Source organism: Pan troglodytes, chromosome 16 (assembly GCF_028858775.2).
Source record: "Pan troglodytes isolate AG18354 chromosome 16, NHGRI_mPanTro3-v2.0_pri, whole genome shotgun sequence".
Classification (NCBI taxonomy): Eukaryota; Metazoa; Chordata; class Mammalia; order Primates; family Hominidae; genus Pan; species Pan troglodytes.
In genome coordinates this window covers 61,362,541-61,387,712 of record NC_072414.2, presented here as the reverse complement: position 1 = coordinate 61,387,712, position 25,172 = coordinate 61,362,541, and the positions used below count along the sequence as shown (strand labels likewise).

Below are 25,172 nucleotides of genomic sequence, written 5' to 3'. Positions count from 1 at the left end.
TCGGGGCTGTTGTCCCCACAGAGCCAGTGGCTAAATATTTAGCAGCATGCTTATGGACAGTTTCTTATAAAACACCCATTGGGAACCTGGACAGGGGCACTGGCATAATCCCTGGACTCTTCTGCAAACTCGTCAAAGCCTTCTGGTGACCCTAGCTCACAGGAGAAGGGACAAACAGCCCGGTTGCAGGGGAAGGAAAGCAAGAACAAGGCCTCACATACCCAGGCTGAAGAGGTTGACGGCGCCATAGTCCAGGAAGTAGCAAATGTGCCGGGCATTCTTGGACATAGAGCTGAAGGTGTGCGCACAGCTGGACACAAGTGGGTACACGCAGCTGGTGCACATGTACACAAGCATGGGCCAGGAGTAGCTGTCATTCTTGATGTCTGTCATATACAGTGCAGTCACAAGCCTCCGTGCAAAGAACCTGGAACACAGAGGGCTCACTCACCCTCCACCACGAACACGGAGGGCCCGCTCACCCTCCACCACGAACACGGAGGGCCCGCTCACCCTCCACCACGAACACGGAGGGCCCGCTCACCCTCCACCACGAACACGGAGGGCCCGCTCACCCTCCACCACGAACACGGAGGGCCCGCTCACCCTCCACCACGAACACGGAGGGCCCGCTCACCCTCCACCACGAACACGGAGGGCCCGCTCACCCTCCACCGTGAACACGGAGGGCCCGCTCACCCTCCACCGTGAACACGGAGGGCCCGCTCACCCTCCACCGTGAACACGGAGGGCCCGCTCACCCTCCACGATGAACATGGAGGACCCGCTCACCCTCCATGATGGAAGCCCCTCTTAGATCCTCGCCTATCTACTGTCTCCAATCCCCTGCGGTGACCAATTCCTTCGTGTTCTCACTTTGGGGAAATACTATGTGCTAGGGAGGTGGGGGGTCCTTTTTTAATTGGGAGGCAGTACGTTGGGAATGGGCAGGTGAACTAAGAAGAGAGGCTTTATGTATATCTAGTCCAATCCCCTAGTGATTCTCCAGCCTCAGCTTGCATGCTTCCAGGGATGGGGGGCTCATTACCTCCCAAAGCAGCTCCAAGGGCTGGAAAGTTCTCCTTCATTGGCTCAAACCTGTCCTCCTGGAATCTATCTCCATTTGATTGGCCTTAGTTCCCTCCACCAGGATCATAGAAAATAAGCTTAACGTATGCATATATATATATATATATATATATATAGTCACATATATATACACACACACATATACACATATATATACACACACACATATATACACATATACATACATATATACATACATATATATACTTTTTTTTTTTTTTTTTGAGACAGAGTCTTGCTCTGTCACCAGGCTGGAGTGCAGTGGCACGATCTCGGCTCTCTGCAACCTCTGCCTCCTGGGTTCAAGTGATTCTCCTGTCTCAGCCTCCCAAGTAGCTCAGACTGCAGGCACCCTCCACCCCGCCTGGCTAACTTTTGTATTTTTAGTAGAGACAGGGTTTCGCCATGTTGGCCAGGATGGTCTCGATCTCCTGACCTTGTGATCTGCCTGCCTCGGCCTCCCAAAGTACTGGGATTATAGGCATGAGCCACTGTGCCTGGCCGCCTATCAAATATTTTAAGGCAGTCTTTCTAACCCCCTCCCACCTCCTTGAACTTCACATTAAATACTCCCAGTTCCTTCAGCCATTCCTCGCAGGATCTAAATGTGGCATTACCACCATCCCTGTGGTTTGTCCTTCCTCCATGTAGTTTGTCTATGTCCCTCTTGTAGGAAGGCTCCTCAAATAGAAGCAATGCCCCAGGTGGAGCCTTGCAAGCCGAGGCCGAGAACTATTTTCTCCCTCCTCCTCCACACTGTTCCTCCACTAAGAGTACAATCACTCTTCAGAATAGCTAGTCCCACAGCTGACTCTTAGCAAAGCCTAGATCTCTATGCAGAGACACTTCAAAATTCTTCACCAGGTCTGCCTGGCCTACAATCCACGCATGAGGTCCCGCCTGCAGAGCACCTCGCTTCCACAAATCACTCCTAGAGAGCTGGCTCCCTTTCTCACTAACTCCTCCAAGGGAGGAGACTCTACAAAGCTTTTCATATGCAGGAGCTGAAGGAACATTGCTAAATCCTTCCAGCTACACTTGTGGACTTTTTATTTTTGTTCCAGCAGAAGTAAAGCTTAAGCTATTTGCTGTTTCTCAAAATGTATCCTTCAGTTATTTCAATTTTTCAGTGGTCCCATTTCCTTAGGGCATCTTGATCCAGACCTCCCCAAGTCCTTCCTGCTACTCTCTGTTGCTCAGTCAGGATCATCTCTGAGAGCCTGGCACCGTGTAGAGGTGCATAGGCAGTGCTGGAGGTGATGGGGGTGTGGCTCACCCAGCTTGGCTCAGCTGTAAAATAGCAAAAAATCACCCTACAGGGATCCATGCATGGAGCGCAAGACCCACAAGCAGGGATGGACAGGCTGGTACCCTTTTAGCAGCTCAAATCTCAAAACAGCCTAAATCAACCATGATTCATCCAGAAAATGGAACACCAAGCAGATGTTCCAAAGTCCAGGAGACATGCAGATTGCAGATGCTGACAGAGTGAGATCTCCAAGGGAGGGAAGTAAGAGGAAGGCAGCAGGGAAAGAGGCAGATGCTGGGGACGCTCACAGCACAGATGCTCCTGGGTCACCAGAAAATCTCCAGGAGGACGCATAGGAAGCAGGTCCCCCTGGCCACTCCAGGGAGGAGAACTGGGGCCAGTGGCAGAGTATGACTTTATTCCCTTCTGAAGGGTTATAATTTATAAGCATGTATACTTTTAAAAATGACAAATGGCCCCTGGAACAGGGCTGTGCTGCCACCCCTGCCCAGTCTGCAGGCCCAGGGCTGCCACACTCCTTTACAGATCACCCTAGTCCACACCAGACTGAGCTCTCTCCCCTCTCCACTGAGCTGGCTGCTGGAACCAAACAGCCTGCCCCTGCATTTTGGCCCCGGGTCTGTCATCTGACTTGTACTCAGGCTGGCTGCCCCTGTGTGGGGAGCCTGGGCCCATCTCCACCCATGGCACACTCCTCATCTCTTCTCAACATGACTGGAGGGAGTCCAGTGACCAGCCTGTGCCACGACACCCCTGCATGACATAAGGAAGCCACCCCGTCTCTCGGCTGTGTCTACATCGACCAGTGATGGTCTGAGTGGGACAGTGGCTTGAATGGCCTCTGAGTTCTTCCAGCTCAGATCCACTGTGATTTGGTGCTTTGACCCTGTCTCCATCCTCCATTCCTTAAGCAAAGGTGTGCAGTGTGTGACATTGGCCTTCATCCCCCACCTTTCTCAGCAAGGCCCCTCTTCGCTTCCCTGGCAACTCCCATTTCTGCATACAGGCTTCCCAGAGCTTTGCTCTTAGCTGGCTCCATCTACAGGCTGCCTGACCAAGTGCCTCCCAGTTGCCGTGGTTCCCAGAACGATTACGGAACACCCACAACTCTGTGTCAGATGCCTCTACCAATGTTTTCTCCCCAAACCCTCACAGCAACCCTTGGGGAGGTGCAGACCATCACTCCTGCTTTGCAGGTAGGAAAATGTGAGGCTCAGAGAGGTTGACTTGCTCAAACTAGTGACATTTTAACAGGGCGCCTGGAAGACCTGGAAAGTCTCCAGGACCGGAGATGAAGGTAAATGCTATCATATCAGGCACCGGAGCAGGGAGCAGGGAAGGACTGAGGCACTTTTGGGATTTCCCCTCAAATCTTACCCCAGTCCATGCCTTAAAGGTCATCCCAGTGGCACACCCAATGTCTCTTCCCTCTGTCACACACTCCCTTCACCCGCGTGTACCCACGGGGGATCCCCAAATCCCAGCACAGAATCTCAGCCCTCTCAACACTAGCTGTGTTTTAAGACACCCTGGTCTCCAGGGCTCCTGAAGGAGACAGGCCAGTCGAGGGGGCCAGAAGGTACCAGAAGGGCAGCAAGTGAGTCCAAATGTTGAGAGTCTCATTGGTCATTTGGAAAAGGCTGAGGATGCAGGCAGTGGCAGAACTCTGTGGATGGCGGTAGCCGAACAGGATGCCTTGCTCATGGAATACCTGCAGAGGCAAAGGAAAAGGACACTGAGGTGAGACCACAGGGTGGCATGAAGGTCTCTGGAGAAACATCTTCCAGGCCGTGCTCTGTGTGCCTGGAACGCTTGACCCCAAGTCCTTAACCTGTTAAGCTGTTCCCCTCACTCTCTCCTTCCCTCGCAGTAGCTTCTAAAATCCCATGTCCTCCAAGAAGCCTCCAGCTAGCTGGAGGAGGGAATTCAAGGGCCAGGCTCCCTTTGGGAATCCAGCCTGTCTTTGCATTCCCCGGCGTACTTACTCTTGGCATGAATCTTGCCTAAGAATCCGTTTTCTCACCCCTCTGCCTGGGGCCTACAGCCCAGTTTTCGGACGCCTTTTTGGTGAGCTGACATAGATGCTGTCTGTCTGAGCTGGCAAGCCCTGCATGTCAGGGACTGGTGGGAAGAACTCTGCAGAAGATGCCCCCGGTGCCAGGATATATTCACCAAGGTGCTTCTTAAAGGGCTTTTGATGATGAGGACCATGATGCTGATGCCTGGGCTGCAGGAAGAGGAGGCGGCTGCCCACAGCACGGCTGCTCAAGTCACCCCCACCCCCATGCAGCCCATTTGGCAAGTCCCCCCCAAAAAACACCCCCACTGAGAAACTCAGACTGGTCAGGTGAAATATGGGGTATCAACCTGCCTGGAGTATTGTATTACATCCACTAAAAGTGGTAAGTGAGAAGATAATGAGGCCAGAGGGACAACAGCCCAGGATACAATAATAAGTGAAGAAATGTGGAATTTAAACTGTATTCCTGCCATGGTTAGAAGAGCTTGGGAAAGTGAAGTTTACACCATGGGGCAGAGGCTGGGAAGAACATAGAAAAGTGAAGTGTTTAATTTGTTGAGGTAGCAGGATTGCAGGAGACCTGTTTTCCCCTTCTGTGTTGATTTAGACCAAGGGTTCTCAATTTTGACACTATTGACACTTTGGGCCAGATCACTGTTTGTTGTGGGGGCCAACCTGTGCATCCTTTCACAGCATCCATGGCCTCTATCCGCTAAACGCCACTAGCCCACACTGTCGGCACCCTACCCCCCAAGCTGTGACAAACAGAAACGTCTCCAGATATTGTCAGATGTCCCCTGGGGGCCAAAATCGCCCCCAGGTAAGGACCACTGATTTAGATAAATGTTGCCATACCCTTTGAAACGTAAATTATAAATAAGTAGGGTAATTGAAGCAAATAATAACAATGATAATATTAGTAATCATAATCTAAATCAAGTCACAATAAGTGGCAAACCCTCTCCTTTGAATTTCTAGGGCTGTGAGGGGAAGGCTAGAGGAACTTCAATCTAGCCACCCATTTCTCATTTGGGGGGTCAATTTCTTAGTGTAAGAGAGGTTCTCTGTTAAAAAATGTACAATATATACCAGAGTCTGTGCTATCTCTCTCTCTCTTTTTTTTTATTTTGTTTTGTTTTTTTTTGAGACAGGGTCTTGATCTGAAGCCCAGGCTGGAGTACAGTGGTGCAATCATGGCTTACTGCAGCCTCAAACTCCTGGCTCAAATGATCCTCCCACCTTAGCCACCTGAGTAGCTGGAACTACAGGAGTGCCACCACGGTCAGCTAATTTTTTTTTTTTTTTTTAGATGGAGTCTCATTTTGTTGCCCAGGCTGGAGTGCAGTGTTGTTATCTTGGCTCACTGAAACCTCTGCCTCCTGGGTTCAAGCGATTCTCCTGCCTCAGCCCCCTTGGGTAGCGGGGATTACAAGCGCATGCCACAATGCCCGACTAATTTTTTGTATTACTAGGAGAGACAGGGTTTCATCATGTTGCCCATACTGGTCTCAAACTCCTGACCTTAAATGATCCACCCACCTCAGGCTCCCAAAGTGCTGGGATTACAGGCATGAGCTACCACGCCCAGCCTAATTTTTTATTTTTTGCAGAGACAGGGTCTCACTATGATGCCCAGACTCATCCTGAAGTCCTGGGCTCAAGTGATTCTCCCATCTTGGCCTCCTAAAGTGCCGGGATTAGAGGTGTGAGCCATTGTAGCCAGCCTTGTGCTATTTCTTGGGGTTCCAAGTCAAGCAGTCACATGGAACAGTGCAGAAGGTGAGGGGCTGCCAGAGTAATGAGTCAAATCTGGGTCCCCGAGGTGCTATGTGGCCTTGAGAAAAGTGAAGCGTTTAAGTGCAGCTGAAGCCCTGGGTCACAGCTCTCAGGGCCTCTGTGTAAAATGAGAGGGCTTGGCTAGCTGAATGGTCGGCACATTCCCTTCCAGCAGTAGCTCCAAGTTTTAGACAACTCTTAGTTCAGTTCTGGGTTAAACTGCTCAACTAGAGGGAGGGGATAAAATGAAGTTGATTCATGGTCTAGTGAAGAAATACTGCGAATTAGGTTTGGGTCTTAGGTAATTAAAATGATTTGTTCCAGTTTTTGATTCACCATTCAATTCTGCTGACGTCCCCGGTTTATGGTGGACAGATTCCTGTAATGGGCAGCAGGAATCTTGAGTTGCAGATTTCCACCCCACTAAGGCTGATGACAAGGAGGCAAATAGGCCAATGGCCTTCAGCCTTTGATCCTGTGGAGGAGGACGGCACGTGCTTGGCAGGACTCGGAAAGCCTTCTAGCAGAAATAACAGCTCCCAGGAGCTCCACACTGGGTCTATCCTTCTACCTTTCAAGCTTCTTTCTCTCTTCCTTTTAAGTTGTTGTTTTATAATTATTAATTAAAGCACTGGCCACTGGTTCCAATGCAGACTCCATTAATCATTATTTACTCCTTCATATGAATTAGACTAGCAGATCCTATAAACCAAGAGACTTTGTGACAAGGGACCAGTGAGAGCAGAAACATTTCAGAGCACTGGACATGTGGGGGCGGTGACCTGCAGGGAGAAGGCCGGGTAGGGCTGCAGGAGAGCACAGACCCCGTGACAGCCACAGTGGCAGTGGCTGGACAGAAGCTGGAGGAAAAGGCCACTCACAGTTTGTGACTACTTCCCTTCTCTCTGTGGATCCTGGCATTCTGGCAGGCAAAATTAGGGGGACTGACGTCGTCAAAAGCCAGCGGGGAACGGAAGGGAAATCCATACACTGGACAACTTGACCTCATTTAGGAATCTGGCCCCAGACCTGGGGAGGATATTTTGCCACCAAAGCCAGGGCTGGGCCCAGATTACAAAAACCTGCCTCCATCTGACCTGCTATGCTGACCCCAGACAAGGATGGGAAGCCCAATATTGGCCATGTAATAGGGGCAAGATTTAAAGCAGCCTTTCCAAAAAAATAAATGGACGGATACAGGATAATAGAAGGAGTCCCTCTGTCCCAGGACAATGATGTTCCAGCTTAGACTAAGAAGACTGACCTGCCCTGCCCTCCCCAACTTGAACCTCTGTCTACGGAACCCCATTACTAGGTCTTAGTTGCACTCCTGCCCTGAGCTCCTGTGAGCACAGGAAAGAAGAAACATTCTCTCCGTCTTCCCACTCTAGCCTTAGCAAAGTGCTTTGCAGAGAGCAGACCTTCATAAAACGCATGGTACATACATTGAAAGGACAAACTAAATATTTGAAAACAATTTTGTATTCTAAACCCAGTTTGACCCCAAAGGAAAACTGCAATCATTTCCTCAACACTTCGTAGCTTGGCCTCATTTCTAAGCACCCCCAAGTAAGCAGGTGCCTGCTTATTTGCACAGCAGAATTGATTTGTAGGACTCCACCTTGCACCCCTAGTTGCAGGCTGAGCAATTTAGAGTGAAATGAAATCAAATCATATGCAGCCTATTTGGAAGAGAGAACCTCCAGGAACTAGGAGCAGAAGGGCACATCAGCAAGCTTTCCCTTTCAGTCCCTGCCTCAAGCTCAGCATCCAAGGAAAGCCTTCTTGCATGGCCAAGACTTGCATGCACCTGCTAGCCAATGCCTACAATTCTACCGTGACAGTTTCAAGCCTTTGGTTTTTCTAGCTATTAAACTGCAAACCACCTGGGGAAAATCACTGGGCATTTTTGGCCAGCAGTAAATAATGGCAGATTTGGATAGCAGGGAAAGAGAAGAGGCAGAGTAGGATCAGGGGGCCTCAGGCGCTATTCACATGAATTCTGCAATTCCTGCTCACGGAATCCTCACAACCAGCTTGTGAGGAAGAGCCTTTTATTGTCCCATTTCACAGAAAAGGAAACTGAGGCCTGGAGAGGTTAGGGCATTTATTCAAGTTCTCAAAAGTAACGGAAGCAAAGCTGAAACCTCAATGCAGACAGCACACTCCATTTCCTGTCCTCTTGTGCACTGTCCTTCATTGCTCTGCCTGGGGAGGGCTCTGTCGAGAGATAAAACCCTTATCGCCTGGCCTGTACTATGATTTTGGACTGTGATATACTTCTCTGAGCCTTAGATTCTTCTTTGTTAAAGTGCCATTATGAACTAAATCTGGGAGGGAACTGTGTCCCTCCCAAAATTCATCTGTTAAGTTAAAGTCCTAACCTCCAGGACCTCAGATGCAACACATTCAGAGATAAGGTCTTTCAAGACGCCATTAGGGTGGGTCCTAATCCAATCTGCCTGGTGTCCCTCACAAGAAGGGGAAATTTGAATTCACAGAGAGACACCAGGGATGAGCACCCACAGAGTGGTGACTCTGTGCAGAGGCAGCAAGAGAGTGGCCATCTGTAAGCCAAGGAGAAAGGCTTTGGAGGAAACTGCCCCTGTCCAAACCTTGATCTTGAACACCTTTCAGTCTCCGGAACTGCGAGAAAATAACTTTCTGTTGTTTAGACCACTCAGTCTGTGGTATTTTGTTATGGCAGCCCTAGCAAACTAATATGAGCGGTGAGGTTGTGCAAGCCAGTGCCTCTCAAACTTTCTTCTGCAAGTGTGTGCAGATCACCTGGGCACCTTACTGCAGTGTGGTGGCTGGGGCGAGAGTCTGCAGTTCTAACCAGCTCCCAGGGCCTGCTGATGCTGCAACTGCCTCTGGCTTCAAAGCCAGACTCCCACCCCAGCATCGTGCTGTCACCTCCCTGCCCAGAATCCAGTTCCCTACAGAAGAGGAAGTTCCTTGTATGTAAGAGGGACACGGTGACAGGGAAAGCCAGGAGGGAATAGTTAGAGGCTAGTGGGGAGTCTGATGAGGTGTTTGCTGGCAGAGGGCAGGGGAAGAATGGGAGGGAAAAGGGGGAGGCCATGCATTGATGCAGCAATTATCATTATTATTATTGAGACAGAGTCTCACTCTGTTGCCCAGGCTGGAGTGCAGTGGCGCGATCTCGGCTCCCTGCAAGCTCTGCCTCCTAGGTTCAAGTGATTCTCATGCCTCAGCCTCCTGAGTAGCTGGGATTACAGGCACATGCCACCATGCCCAGCTAAATTTTTGTATTTTTAGTAGAGATAGGGTTTCAACATGTTGGTCAGGCTGGTCTCAAACCCCTGATCTCAGGTGATCCACCAGCCTTGGCCTCCCAAAATGCTGGGATTACAGGCGTGAGCCTCTGTGCCCGGCCTTGCTGCAGCAATTATAACCTATCATTTCCTGGGTACCTGTGGTGCACCAGGCTCTAGGTTGGACAGTATGCCACATCCCTTGCAGGACCATGCTTAGTTCCCATAGGACAGAAATACTTAGGCTCTCAATTAAAACAGCGTAAAACAACAATTGCACACCACACACATGCAATTACTAGAACTTTAAATAGGCTGAATTAATAGCCAACCATTGTTGATATGAAACCATTACAAGAAAATGCCAATTTACAACATTGCTGTGATGTTTTTTAAAAATACATGTCCAATATTCAGTCAAGCATAAGATGCTTTTTGTACATGCAGTATAATATTTACAGAAGACAATGGTAAGTCTCTTCTGGCTGAACATGATAAAAATTAATGAAATAAACGATCAATATCAGGGATGGAGGAACCAAAGAATATTAATAATTTAATGGACAATAAAGTAAAAAAAGATACACAAAATGTTTTTAAAAAGTGAATAGCACTGGGCACAGTGGCTCACACCTGTAATCTCAGCACTTTAGGAGACTGAGATGGGCAGATCACTTGAGGTCAGGAGTTCGAGACCAGTCTGGCCAACATAGTGAAACCTCATCTCTATTAAAACTACAAAAATTAGTGGGACATGATAGAGCGTGCCTGTAGTCCCAGCTACTCTGGAGGCTGAAGCAGAAGAATCACTTGAACCTGGGAGGCAGAGGTTGCAGTAAGCCGAGATCGTGCCATTGCACTCCAGCCTGGTCAACAAAGCGAGACTCTGTCTCGAAAAAAGAAAAGTAAACAGAACTCAGGTAGTGTGTGCTAGAGAAGAAAAGTCCCATTGAATGACTAGCATTATAGACATATTGATCTACAGCAGAAGAAAGTAAGAAAGTTGAAATAACAGAGCAATTCCGCTGGTTTTACATTTGTTGTAAAAATGCAGTCTTTGATTTAAGAAGTAGAAAAACTATTTTCAGTTTTAGGCATTGATTTCAAAAGCTGCCATAGGCAAGCTTGTGATAATAGTATAACATGGTTGCTAAGTCTGCAGTAGGCAGAATAATGGCTCCCCAAAAATGTTCACATCCTAATTGCCAGAACCAGTGAATATATTAGGTTACACAGCAAAGGGGCAGTAACGTCCTAGGTGAAATTAAAGTTGCTAATCCACTGACCTTAAAATAGGGAGATTCTCTGGTTACTGAGGTGGGCCCAGTATAATCAAAAGGTCCTTAAAAATGGAAGATGGAGGCAGAAGAAGAGACTCAGAGGAAAAAGTGACTATGGAATAAGGTCAGAGAGATGCAACATTGCTGATGTGAAGATGGAGGAAGGTGCCAGGAGCCAAGGAGAGCAGGCAGCCTCTAGGAGCTGGAAAGATAAGGAAACATTCTCCCCAACAGCATCCATAAAAGCCTAGATTTTACCCAGTGAGCCCCATGTCAGACTTGTAACCTACAGGACTGTAAGATCATATATTTGTTTGTTTGTTTTTTCAGCCACTAAGTTTGTGGTAATTTGTTACAGCAGCAACAGAAAACTAATGCAAGTTCAGAATTTGACCAAAAATCCAGAAGTATTCTTAGTACTAAGTATGGTGGCACGTGGTTTGAATTGCTTACTAGGAGAATTGATTGGGCTCTCAATTAGAAGAACATAAAACATCGCTTACACACAACACACATGCAATTACCAGAACTTTAAATAGGCTGAATTAATAGCCAGCCATTGCTGGTATGAAACAATTACAGGAAAATGCCAACTTACAACAGTGGTGTGATGGTTTTCAAAAAATAATGTGTTCAATATTCAGTCAAGCATAAGAATGCTTTTTGTTTTGTTTTGTTTTGTTTTGTTTTTTGAGACAGAGTCTCACTCTGTCACCCAGGCTGGAGTGCAGTGGCACGATCTTGGCTCACTGCAACCTCTGTCTCCTGAATTCAAGTGATTCTCCTGCCTCATCCTCCTGAGTAGCTGGAATTACAGGCATGTGCCATCACGCCCAGTGAATTTTGTATTTTTAGTAGAGACGGGGTTTCACCATGTTGGCCAGGCTGGTCTCGAACTCCTGACCTCAAGTGATCCACCTGTGTTGGTTTCCCAAAGTGCTGGGATTACAGGCGTGAGCCACCGCGCCTGGCCAAAGAATGCTTTTTTTACGTTCAGCACAATATTTACAGAAGACAATGGTAAATTTCTTCTGGCCGAACATGTAAGGTGGCTTGAAAGTATTCTTAGTGCTGGGTGTGGTAGCACATGGTTTGAATTGCTTACTAAAATTGATTAGGCTGTCAATTAGATTTTCTATGGAATAGTTCAAAGATTATATATGACATTCTCTGAGTCTTCTCCCAAATGGGACATCTTGCTGAAACACATACCAAATTTGACCTTAACTCCTCTCATTCACACAATGAGAATAACAAATCCGTGCTGTTAAACACTTAGATTTGATTTAGGTAAGATATAGGATGATGAGAAGAAATCAGTGTAACAGAAAATTCTATTTTTCATAGGAAATAACATTAATTTTGAATTTGAGCTCTCAACTGATATTTGTTATGAGATAATGTTAGCAAAAGCCTACAAAAAAATCTAGGTTTGGCTATTCCATTTTTAAAGGGATTAAAAATATGTATCTATTATTTTAAATATGTATAGGACTTTTCTAAACCAAAGGAGTCGCACGTAAAATGCATAATAAAGGTGACTTTCCAATCAGATAAACTCCAAAAAAGGAAACAAAAATGTCTCTGGACTATGAAGAGAAGATTCACATACAAATCATCCTGAAATTAACTTCTGTAGGGATTATTTCTCCGGACACTGTAGACTGAGGTGTAATTTTGACTAAGTAAAACCCTACTGTTTTCAGTTTTCTTTATACTATCTCTTTCTAATATACTTTTCTTAATAAAATAGATGAATACTAATCTAGATATTACTTTGAGGGAGTAAAGATAGCACGATGAGATGGTAATCTATATGGAATTAAAATATTTAATAATTTTTCTGCTTAATATAATTATCATATGCTGCAGCCTCATTACAATGTTTTAACTTCATATGAAAAATTTATAATTTTCTTGCTCAAACTGGCTTCAATTAAAAAAAGAAAAAATGTATAGTTCATTTCTGATTCAAAATGTGGACTTAAGAATTTTTTTTTTGTAATTCCAGCTGTTCTACCTCAATAAAACTGAATGGAATCTCAGCAGAAGTTTCTCTTAAATGAAATTAATTTAAGAAACAAAACTAAGAACTACAATGACTCAGGAATAGTGGTTTAATTTAACATCATTGTCAATAGACCACAAATTATATGATAATGTCGATTACAACACTATAACTCAATTTTGCTGAAATGAAAAAATAAAATAAATTATATGGAATAAACACATGTAATAATTTATAAATTATGTATGTTTTTGTTTTATTACTCTTTCAAACATAAGTAATTCATCAATGTAACATTTAGACATGTGTGATAATAATTAAACTCAGTTCTTTTTCATATTTTGCTGACTTTAGCTATATAAAAATCAGAGTTTCACTTTTTCTGTCCTTATAAAGGGGCATTTGTCAGGCCTGGCACAGTGGTTCACTCCTGTAATCCCAGCACTTTGGGAGGCCGAGGCAGGTGGATCACCTGAGGTCAGGAGATTGAGACCATCCTGACTAACACGGTGAAACTCTGTCTCTACTAAAAATACAAAAAATTAGCCAGGTGTGGTGGCAGGTGCCTGTAATCCCAGCTACTCGGGAGGCTGAGGCAGGAGAATCACTTGAACCTGGGAGGCAGATGTTGCAGTGAGCCAAGATCGCGCCATTCCACTCCAGCCTGGGCAACAAGAGCGAAACTCTGTCTCAAAATAAATAAATAAATAAATAAATAATAAAATAAAGGGGGATTTGTTAAGGTAGAATAGAACCACTTTACATAACTGTTTGTTGGCTTCATTTATAACTTTTAAGTATTTAGACATATAGCCTATGGCCTGCATTTGTCCTCCTTATTCAGACTTAGCATCTGTTAAGGGCAGGTCTGGTTTCATTTGTTCATCATGAGAGCATGGCAAGGTAAGGACTGTCGACCCATTTGACAAATAAGAAAACTGCAGCTCAGTGAGATGACGTTCCCAAGGCCATAATAAATAGCAGAACCAAGATGCAAACCCTAGTCTTAAACTGCAAAACTCCTGTGTGCTTCACAGCACCCAGCTGGTGGAACCAAGGATTGCTACAAACATGTTTTATAGAAATGCTAAGTGTCATGGAAGAATGGCTGGGGCACTCCAGTTCTGGCCGAATGATGGTCGATTAGATGTTATGAAGGATCTTTCTGATTAATGCAATTAATATGCTGTCTGGAGTATGCATCATAAGCCAGTGTATCAGCAAAAATCACACAAAAGTAAAGAAGTCACAAAGCCCCAAAACAGAGGGAAACCAGGAACCCTGTGAGGTAAGCTGCATTCACCATCAGAGTCTCTGCTGCCAGATTTTGTAAACAAGAGATGAAACCCAAGGCCCACCAAAGGCAGGGAATCTAATACGAGACTTTGCCAATAAAGCTAGGAGTCTAAAGATAAGTGAGTGTGAAATAAATTCAACCAGCCAGAAGAGGACGATAAGGAAAGTTGTTTCTCTGAAAAAAAAAAAAAATCTCTCCCAAAATTCATAACCATCAACTAGTCTTCATATAGGTTTGTGGTCCATGCCCCTACTATTTTTGTGGTCCAGGAAATCTCAAGTGAAAAAATTAAAGTGATTACAAATAGAAAGAGGTTAAAATTTTGTAGTTCCCTCAGGTAAGTAACAAAAGCAAACACAAATCCTCTCTGAAGGATTTCTACTTTTTTTTTTTTTTTTTAACTTGAGGCAGGATCTTGCTCTGTCACCCAGGCTGGAGTGCATTGGTGTTATCTTGGCTTACTGCAAACTCTGCCTCCTGAGTTCCAGCTATTCTTCTGCCTCAGCCTCTTGAGTAGCTGGGATTACAGGCACATGCCACCACGCTCTGCTAATTTTTGTACTTTTAGTAGAGACAGGGTTTCACCATGTTGGTCAGTCTGGTTTCGAACTCCTGACCTCAGGTGATCCACCTGCCTTGGCCTCCCAAAGTGTTGGGATTACAGGCGTGAGCCACCACACCCAGCCGGATTTCTACTTTAACACAGGCATGCACACATAGGGAAAGAAAACACCATGAGTGAGAAACAGCAGAAACAGTAGACGGCAGAGATAGAGATCAAAGAACAAATATTAAAATATAAAATAATTGTGTTTAATATATTTAAAGAAATAAAGATAAACAGGAAACAAGCCAATTTGAAAAGAACAGGCTGGGCATAGTAGCTCAACCCTGTAATGCCAAAACTTTGGGGGCCGTGGTGGGTGGATTTCTTGAGCCCAGGAGTTTAAGACCAGCTTAGGCCACACAGTGAGGCACCCTCATCTCTACAAAATTTTTTTTAAAAATTAGCTGGGTATGGTGGAGCACAGCTGTAGTTCCAGCTACTGGGGAGGCTGAGGCAGGAGCATCACTTGAGCCCAAGAGTTTAAGGCTACAGTGAGCCATGATTGCATGATGACACTCCAGCCTGGGTGACAGAGCAAGACCCTGTCTCAAAAAAAAGAGCCTAATATAACTTTTAGAAATTAAAAAATAATAATTGAAATTTAAAATACATCAAAGGAATAAATAATACACCAGACCTGTCTGAAGAGAAAATTAGTCAACTGAAAGATCCAAAGAAAGTACCCAGAATGCAGTCCAGAGAGAGTAATAGATAGAAAATATGAAAAAGCTAATAAGAGACACAGAGAACATTTCTCCAGAAGGAGAAGATATAAATGGTTTTGATGTGCTATTTGAAGAAATAACTGATACATTTCTAGCATTATTGAGTCATCAGTCTTCAGATCCAAGAGGTTAAGTAGACAGTTGGTGTTCACCAAATATTACATGTGCTTTCCTACATTCCTCAGACTTTCTCAAAGTTAGGTTGGGGCCATGTGACTATTTCCAGTTAATGTTACTTCTAGGCCAGAACAGTTAAAAGCAGACGCGCAGTGGCTCATGCCTGTAATCCCAGCACTTCGGGAGGCCAAGGCAGGCAGATCACCTGTGGTCAGGAGTTCGAGACCAGCCTGGCCAACATGGTGAAACCACATCTTTGCTAAAAATACAAAAATTAGCCAGGCGTGGTGGTGCATGCCCGTAATCCCAGCTATATAGGAGGCTGAGGCAGGAGAATTGCTTGAACCTGGGAGGCGGAGATTGCAGTGAGCCAAGATAGCGCCACTGCACTGCAGCCTTGGCTACAGAGCAAGACTTGGTCTAAAAAAAAGCAGAAAGCCTTCTTGCAGATATCACTACAAACTTCTGAAGGACCTTTTGGAAGGACTCTTCCGAACGGAGCCACTCATCATGCCACGGGAATTGTTTTTGGCCAACGGGCACTAGTTATACTCCTCCCCAGGGGCTGTGTACATCCACTGATGACGGATCAAGGTCCTAGCTTCCTTTTCCCATTTGGGACAACTCTGAAAGGCCCACTAACCTCCAGAGCTCCTGAGTGACTGGTGGAGGTTTCTAACGCAGCTTCTCCTTCTGCACAATCCTGCCTCCTTCACATCCTTGCAGGGGTTGTTCCTGAGAATACTCCCCCATAAACTTTCTGTGCCCGAATCTTTTTCTCAAAGTCTGTTTCTAGGGAAACTAACTTTATCTTCTTCTTCTCCCATCCAAGCTTGAACCTGGCCCAGCCCTGCCTAGTTTCTGAGATCAGGCAAGATAGGTGTGTTCAGGGTGGTATTGCTGTAGACCCTGGCTTCCCCTTCTGGGATGACCTTGGAGGCTGCACGTTCCAGAGGGGGCAGCCAGGAGATGGCTGCCTGGGTGTCTCAGTCCCTCACTGACCACTTAGCTATGTAGTGTGATGTGAAATAACCTTTGCTATGTTAAGTCACCGAGCTATATGGGGTAATTTTTAACTCAGCATAGCCTGACCCTGTCTAGTACAGTTATTTATGTTAAAATAGCTGAAGTGACCACTAAACTAATCCACGCAGAGCATATTTCTAACACATTAATTATAAAACAGGTGGAAGGGAAAAATAGCATATGAAAAGAAAAAAAAAGAGAAATGTAAAACTCAATCCAAAGAAAGTAAGGGAAACAAGGAACAAATAGACAAAACAAGACAAAAGCATTTAAGACAATGAAAATAAATGTGGATATCAGTAATCATTATAAATATAAGTAGACTAAACTGTCAGCTAAAAAACAAATATTGTCAAACTAATAAAATCTCACCATGTGCTGTTTACACAAGACACAGTTAAAATATAATCATGGCGAAGGATTGAAAGTCAAAGGAAGGAGATAAGCCAAACAAATGATAACAAAAGCTAGAGTAGTTACATTAATATCGGATGCATTCCAAGGCAAAAAGCATTACTAGATATAAAGATAATCACTACAAAATCATACCTTTGTATCATCGGGAAGATAGAAAATAGGACAATTATAAACTTGCATATACCTAAAAAACACAGGCTCAAAATACATAAAGTAAAAATTAACTTACAAGAAGTAATTTACAAATTTGCCACCATAGTGGAAGATTTTTTAACACATCTCAATTATGCATAGATCAAGTAGAACAAAATTGGTAAAAATATAAAGATAATTGATCTTATGGACAAATATGGAATACTTCCTCCAACAACTGGAGACTATACATTATTTATCGGCACACTTAGAAGATGTATGAAAATTATTCATGTGCTAGGCCATCAAGCTAATCTGAACAAACGTCAAGGATTGGAATAATACAGGGGGCATTCTCAGACCAAGATCAATTAAGTTAAATCAGTAGTATAAAAACTCCATATACTTGGAAGCATAGAGTTACCATATGATCCAGCAACTCCACTCCTGGGTTGTACACCAAAGAGACTGACAACTTGTCCACCTAAATGACTTGTACATGAATGTTCACAGCAGCATATTTATAATATCCAAAAAATAGAAACAACTCACCTGTTCATCAACTAATGAATGGATAAACAAACTATGGTATATCCATTCAATAGACTATGATTTGGCCATTAAAACAAAGTACTGATAGATGCTAGAGCATAGATGAACCTTGAAAACATCCTGCTAAGTGAAAGAAGGCAGTCAGAAAAGGCCACATATTTGCACAATCCCATTTGTGGGAGATATCCACAATAGGCAAATCCATACAGACAGAAAGTAGGTTAGGTGGTTGCCAGGAACTAAGGGGATAGAAAATGGCTGCTAACGGGTGTAGTTCTTTCTGGAGTGATGAAAATGTTCTAAAAACTGGTGATCATGGTGATGGTTTTGTGCAATATACTCTGTGTTCAACAAACTAAAACTCACTGAATTGTACACTTTTACAGGGTGGATTTTATAATATGTGAATTGTGTCTCAACTAGGCTGTTATAAAAAAATCTTTCCATCAAGAAAATTCAGCTGTAGGGCCAAGTTGTTCCCTGCATAACTCCAGAGGTTGCCATTCACGTAGACTAAAAGGGAAATGGTGCCCCCTTAGAGTTGGGCAATACGGTGGCTCCGCCCAGGTAATTTCACAGATAAATTCTACCAACCACTCAGGAATGTATAATTCTAATATTAGATATTTTTCCCCATAGAATAAATAGGCAGCAATCTCCAACTCACTTGTGGTTAGCGTAACCTGAATCCCAAGTCCAGGCAAGGACAGCATAAGAAGAAAACATTATAGGCCAACTCATTAAATAGACTTAAAGATCCTGAACAAAATATTAGCTAACTGACTCTAGCAATAGATTAAAGAGATCTATCACAATCAAGCTGTATTTAAACCAAAAACAAAAAATTGGTTTAACATTAGTAAATTAATCAATGTATCACCACATTAACAACTTAAATGAATCATATATGATCATCTCAAAAGATGATAGGAATAAAGAGTTCTATAAAATTCATAAAGGAGGCTGGGCACGGTGGCTCACGCCTGTAATCCCAGCACTTTGGGAGGCTGAGGCAGGTGGATCACCTGAGGTCAGGAGTTTGAGACCAGCCTGGCCAACATGATGAAACCCCATCTCTATTAAAAAATACAAAAATTAGCCAGGGATGGTGGCACTTGCCTGTAGTCCCAGCTACTTGGGAGGCTGAGGCATGAGAATCGCTTGAACCTGGGAGGCAGAGGTTGCAGCGAGCTGAGATTGCGCCACTGCACTCCAGCCTGGGTGACAAAGCGAGACTCTGTCTCTAAATAAATAAATAAAATAAAATAAAATGCATAAGGGAAGGCCAGATGCGGTGGCTCACGCCTGTAATCCCAGCACTTTGGGAGGCCAAGGCAGGTGAATCACGAGGTCAGGGGTTCAAGACCAGCCTGGCCAAGATAGTGAAACCCCATCTCTACTAAAAATACAAAAACTAGCTTGGTGTGGTGGCCGACACCTGTGATCCCAGCTACTTGGAAGGCTGAGGCAGAGAATTTTTTGAACCTGGGAGGCGGAGGTTGTAGTGAGCCGAGATCTTGCCACTGTAATCCAGCCTGGGTGACAGAGCAAGACTCCATCTCCAAAAAAATAAAAAAGAAATATGAGGGAAAAAATCCTAGCAAACTAGAATATGAAGTGATACCCTTAATCTGATAAAGATGAAAAGATTACTTATATACACACACACACACACACACACACACAGCAAACATACTAAATGGTGAAATGTTAAAAGCATTTCTTTTCATTAAAACCAAGAACAATACAAAGATGCCTGCTATCACAACTTGTTATATATATATATTACATATATATAATATATATAACATATATATAATATGTAACATATATAATATATATTACATATATAATATATATTACATAGAATATATATATTACATATATAATATATATTACATATATAATATATATATTACACATATAAAATATATATTACACATATAAAATATATATTACACATATAAAATATATATTATACAATATATATTACATATATTATATATATTACATATATTATATATAACATATATAATATATATTACATATGTAATATATGTTACATATATTATATATAACATATATTACATATGTAATATATATTACATATATTATATATAACATATATATAATATATATTACATATGTAATATATATTACATATATTATATATAACATATATAATATATATTACATATATTATATATAACATATATAATATATATTACATATATTATATATTACATATATAATATATAACATATATATAATATATATTACATATATAATATATATTACATATATTATATATAACATATATATAATATATATTACATATATTATATATAACATATATATAATATATATTACATATATTATATATAACATATATATAATATATATTACATATATTATATATAACATATATATAATATATATTACATATATTATATATAACATATATATAATATATATTACATATATTATATATAACATATATATAATATATATTACATATATTATATATAACATATATATAATATATATTACATATATTATATATATTACATATATTATATATAACATATATATAATATATATTACATATATTATATATATTACATATATTATATATTACATATATAATATATATATTACATATATTATATATATTACATATATTATATATTACATATATTATATATATTACATATATTATATATTACATATATTATATATATTACATATATTATATATTACATATATTATATATATTACATATATTATATATTACATATATTATATATATTACATATATTATATATTACATATATTATATATATTACATATATTCTATATTACATATAGAATATATATTACATATATTCTATATTACATATAGAATATATATTACATATATAATATATATGACATATATAATATATATTACATATATAATATATATTACATACTATATATATTACATATATTATATATAACATATATTATATATTACATATATAATATACATTACATATATAATATATATAACATATAATATATATAACATATATATTTTATATATATATTTGTTTTGTTTTGTTTTGTTTTTGGAGACAGAACGGTGATTGCCTTAAAATCACCCACCTCGGCATCCCAAAGTGCTAGGATTACAGGTGTGACCCACCGAGCCCTGCTTCTATCATATTTTAATACGCTACCAGGTAATTCTGACATTGGTGATCTAAGCACTCTCTCTGAATAGCACTGGGCTGGAGAAACCATTTACCTGTTGAGATGGCTCCTTGTTCCCAGTGCCTGAGCCCACCTACCAAACACCTATGCCAGCCACTGATCTGGCTGTGCTTCCTTCATTCATAATAATCCCACTGTTCTATTTCATTTTTATTGGATCTTCACAATTGCCCTGTGAGACTGACTTAACAGGAGTCACTTCCATCTTACAGATAAGAACACTGAGACTAAGTTTATGACTGTGTGGCAGAGCTGCAGTGCAAGTCTGGAAATGGCGTTGCTTTTCCTCTCTGTGTAGACCACTGCCTCAGGGAATCCTCCTGTCCATGCCCCTAAACTAAGGCATCTGGGACTATGGGATGTGTTTACCTGTAGCCTGTGAGTCAAGGCTGTAGTTATTTAAAGCTTAGCAATTTGTCTGGGTGCGGTGGCTCACGCTTGTAATCCCAGAACTTTGGGAAGCTGAGGCAGGTGGATCACTTGAGGTCAGGAGTTCAAGACCCAGCCTGGCCAACATGGTGAAACCCTGTTGTTACTGAAAATGCAAAAAGTAGCTAGGTGTGGTGGCGTGCACCTGTAGTCCCAGCTACTTGAGAGGTTGAGGCAGGAGAAGGAGAATCGCTTGAACCTGGGAGGTGGAGGTTGCAGTGAGTCATGATAGTGCCACTGCACTCCAGCCTGGGTGACAGAGCAAGACTCTGTCTCAAAAAAAAAAAAAAAAAAAAAAACGGATTAGCAATTTGACACTCGATGTTCTTGTTTCCTGGCAAAGTGTCACACCATGTTGCATATGAACTTGTTGTCTTTTTTCTAGGCCTCTCTGTTTTGTCTCTAAAGGGGTCTGTGTAAGAATCAACATCTAGATAATTATTCCATTCCTTGAGGTTTTGTTCACATCTTTAATGACCCTCTGATGTACCCAAGCTTAGTTTTGGACACAAGGGAGACTAAATATTATGAGGCATACACACAAATTCTGCCTTCTGAGGGAAGAGAGAAACTGCCCTTTTCCATGAACAATCTATCAGCCAGGAATGCACCAAGAATGGGCCAGGATTACAACTCTGATGATGCAGAGAGGTGGGCACACCATTCCCTATAGATGGCTGAGGCCCAGAGAGGGTAGAGAAGTGGCCCAAGTCACATAGCTGGCTGATACACAAAAGGAGAGGCAGCTGTACAGAGCAGCTTGTAGAGGTACAACCAACAGCTGAAGGAGCTTGGGGAAGGGAGCAGGCACCTGCCACTCCACAAAAAAGGAAGCCACAAAGGGGGAGCAAAGGTTGGGGAGAGGAAAGCCTTCTTCAAACAGAAATCAAGACAAGTGAAGGTTGCATCTGCTGGGGAGAATAAAGAGAAGAGGGTCTGTGGATGGGACGTGGTGGAAGAGGCGGGGAGGGATCAGGCTGGTGAAGGTGGTGAACAGCAGGCGAGGGAGCCGGAGTTCGAGTCTATGGACAGGGCCTCTGAAGTCTCCTGCCAGCATGCTCTACCCCTCAAAGTGCCCTAAAGAGCCTAGGAGAGAATGCTAATAATGACAACCAACATTATTAATTGTTCACCACGTGCCAGGAACTTCACTTGGGTTATCTCATTTAATTCTCACAACCCCAGGAGGCAGATACTGTTGTCATTCCCATTTTACAGAAGCAAAAGTTGAGGTAGAGAGATTATCTTGCTTGAGGCCACTCTAAAAACCAAGTATTGGAACCCACAGATCCCACCAAAGGTAAGCTTTAACAATTGTATGAAGTATCCTATTTTAAATATTCATGTAAATTGTGCATTCCATTTTTAATACCTGTGCATCTGTTTTAATACTAATAAATGTCTTTGCCCCCAAATCCTCAGGTAAAACTACCCAGGCAGGCAGAGCCACTGTATTTTCTCTATGGCTTCATGAACCCTGGGCATGATGCCCAAAAACCCAGTAGTAGATGCTGGAGCCCAAGGAAGATTTTGAAGCAAACGGTGGCTGCAAAGTGTGATGTTGGTCTTCTGCCTCTAGCTAGTGCCATTTCACTAAAGATATTATCATCCTCTAACTTATGAAAAACTGGACAGGGAGGACATGTTCATCTTTCTCCCTCAGCCTCTGCCAGGGTTGTCCAGCCCTGACATTCAGAATCTCCATACATTCAGATTCCCAGCAGGTTACCCAAAGGACCTATTAATACCACTCTGCCCCCTTCACTTCTTTCCTGCGGACATACTCTGAATCCAACCCTGACCAAAATGTCCAGAAAGATATCTAAGCAGACTCCCATAACCTCTACCCCCAAGACGCTCCCCAGTCCCTCCACCATCACCACCTGCTCCATGATCTCCCATCTCTAGGCCTTTGCTCACACTGCTCCTTCCACCTGGAATACTCTCCCCACTTCCACAATCCTGTCCACCCCTCAAAATCTGTCTTACAGATCACCCCCTTCATGAAGCCTTCCCCGATCATTTCCTCCCTGATATAATTTGGCTCTGTGTCCCCATTCAAATCTCATCTGAAATTGTAATCCCTATAATTCCCACATGTCAAGGGAGGAAACTGGTGGGAGGTGATTGGATCATGGGGGTGTTGTCCCCCAAACTGTGAGTGAGTTCTCTTGAGACCTGATGGTTTCATAAGTGTCTGACAGTTCCTCCTTCACATCATGCTCTCTCTCGCCTACTGCCATGTAAGACGTGCCTCTTCCCTCATGATTGTAAGTTACCTGAGGCCTCCACAGCCATGAGGAACTGTGAGTCAATTAGACCTCTTTTCTTTATAAATTACCAGGTCTCAGGCAGTTCTTTATAGCAGTGTGAGAATGGATTAATACACTCCCCCGTGATGGAAGTGACCAATCCCTTCTCTGAAACAATCACCCTGTCTTAAGATAGACCCTAACCCACTTTAGAAAAGAATTTCTCATGCACATTTAAAAATCTTCCTGACCAACATATGAGTCACGCAAGGACAGGATTTGTATGTAATTATTCTCTGAATCCCTTGCACATAGTAGGCAGTCAATACAAATTTCATGAGTAAAAAAATTCAAGAATCACACTGTGTTCCCACCAATCACAGCTGCTAATGCTCTATGGGTAGAACCAACCAGCAAAGTGCACCAAAAGGAGAAGGTGATTGCCCTGTGAGAACAGAGGCAGGCGCTCTGCCCAGTGTCATGGGAGACAGCCACACGTGTAGCTTGCCTATTACTTGCCACATTCCTCAGCTCACCCCACCAAACAGCTCGGCATCACTTATGGTTTTCCCCCATGCCATCTTCCTGGAATCACCTGGCTTCACAGGCTTTTAGGGTTAGGGTTTGGCAGTTTCCCCCTCAACCTTCCATTGGTGATGTTGAGTTTATTTCGAAATTATTTTTCTGGGGCAAGTCATAAGTGCTTGGCAATCAGCCAAGTAGAACTCTCCTCCACTCTGTCACATCTTCCCAAAGAAACTTCCCACCATGAAATGACACCCACTTTTCTTAGTCAAAAAGGAAGGAAATTTGACATCAACAAAGGGGTGCGACACAATGATGTTTCCTTTGCAAGAGAAGGAGGAAGTGCACCAGTTCTCTGTAGCACACAACCAGGCTCACCTATGGCTTATTAAAGCAGATCATCAGTGAGTCTCACATATTTCAGGGTACCTGCCTGTGAGCTCCCAGGCCCATGGGTCCACTAAAGGGCAATGCTAAGGCTCATTCAACAACCCTCCCCATCGCCCCAGTGAAGGCCTGGCCTGGGCATCCTGCAAGTAATGGGGATGAGCAAAGCCATGACCTGGTGTGCCTTTGCCCATATCCTGCTTTCAAGCACCCATAGGAGGGGCCTGAAAAAATAAACTTCCTACCCAGCCAGCTGCTGCTGGCTTTATCTCTTCAGGTTGAATCTCAGTAATGACTTTGCTTCTGGATAAAACACAGATGTTGCAAGGAAGGGTTACAACTTAAACAACTTTGGGAATACTTCCATTTCAAGGTAGGTGGGGGAAGTAGGAGGCTGTAATATCCCCCAAGGAAGTGTGGGAAGGGGTCCTTGAAGGGAATGGACCAAGCCCTGGTCACACTCTGGAAATGAACCATCATAATCAATAGAGCACATACCTGGGGTATCTGGTCTATGCTAAACAGCCTGGGGAGCTTCAGGCTCAGCATCTTGGAGCTGGATTGGCAAGGCCAGTAGGTGACAGCGCCTCCCTGTTACCAGGCCTCACTCAAAGCTCTAACATGGCCTGGGGCGTCTCTGCCTAGCTGGTGCTGTGCCGCTTCCCTGAAAGAGGACAGCATGAAGAAATCCAGTCAGTTTCAGCCTAACTCCACCTGGGTCAGGACAGTC

At 43.0% G+C, this 25,172-nt stretch overlaps 1 protein-coding gene across 7 annotated transcripts in view; it reads right to left on the bottom strand.

The window, feature by feature from the left end:
* PAQR5 (progestin and adipoQ receptor family member 5) overlaps positions 1-25,172 on the bottom strand; it is a 107,960-nt gene that overhangs the window by 22,485 nt on the left and 60,303 nt on the right. For 5 of the 7 annotated variants that reach the window (XM_024349269.3, XM_024349266.3, XM_024349268.3 and 2 more), the window contains 3 exons: positions 24,941-25,106; positions 3,943-4,070; positions 222-427 (listed from right to left, as the gene is read on the bottom strand). In XM_024349269.3, the coding sequence (XP_024205037.2) occupies positions 222-427; positions 3,943-4,070; positions 24,941-24,991 (385 nt within the window). In that variant the 5' untranslated portion in view covers positions 24,992-25,106. The remainder of the gene's footprint in view (positions 1-221; positions 428-3,942; positions 4,071-24,940; positions 25,107-25,172) is intronic. The other 2 variants (XM_024349271.2, XM_024349272.2) reach the window with 1 other exon arrangement.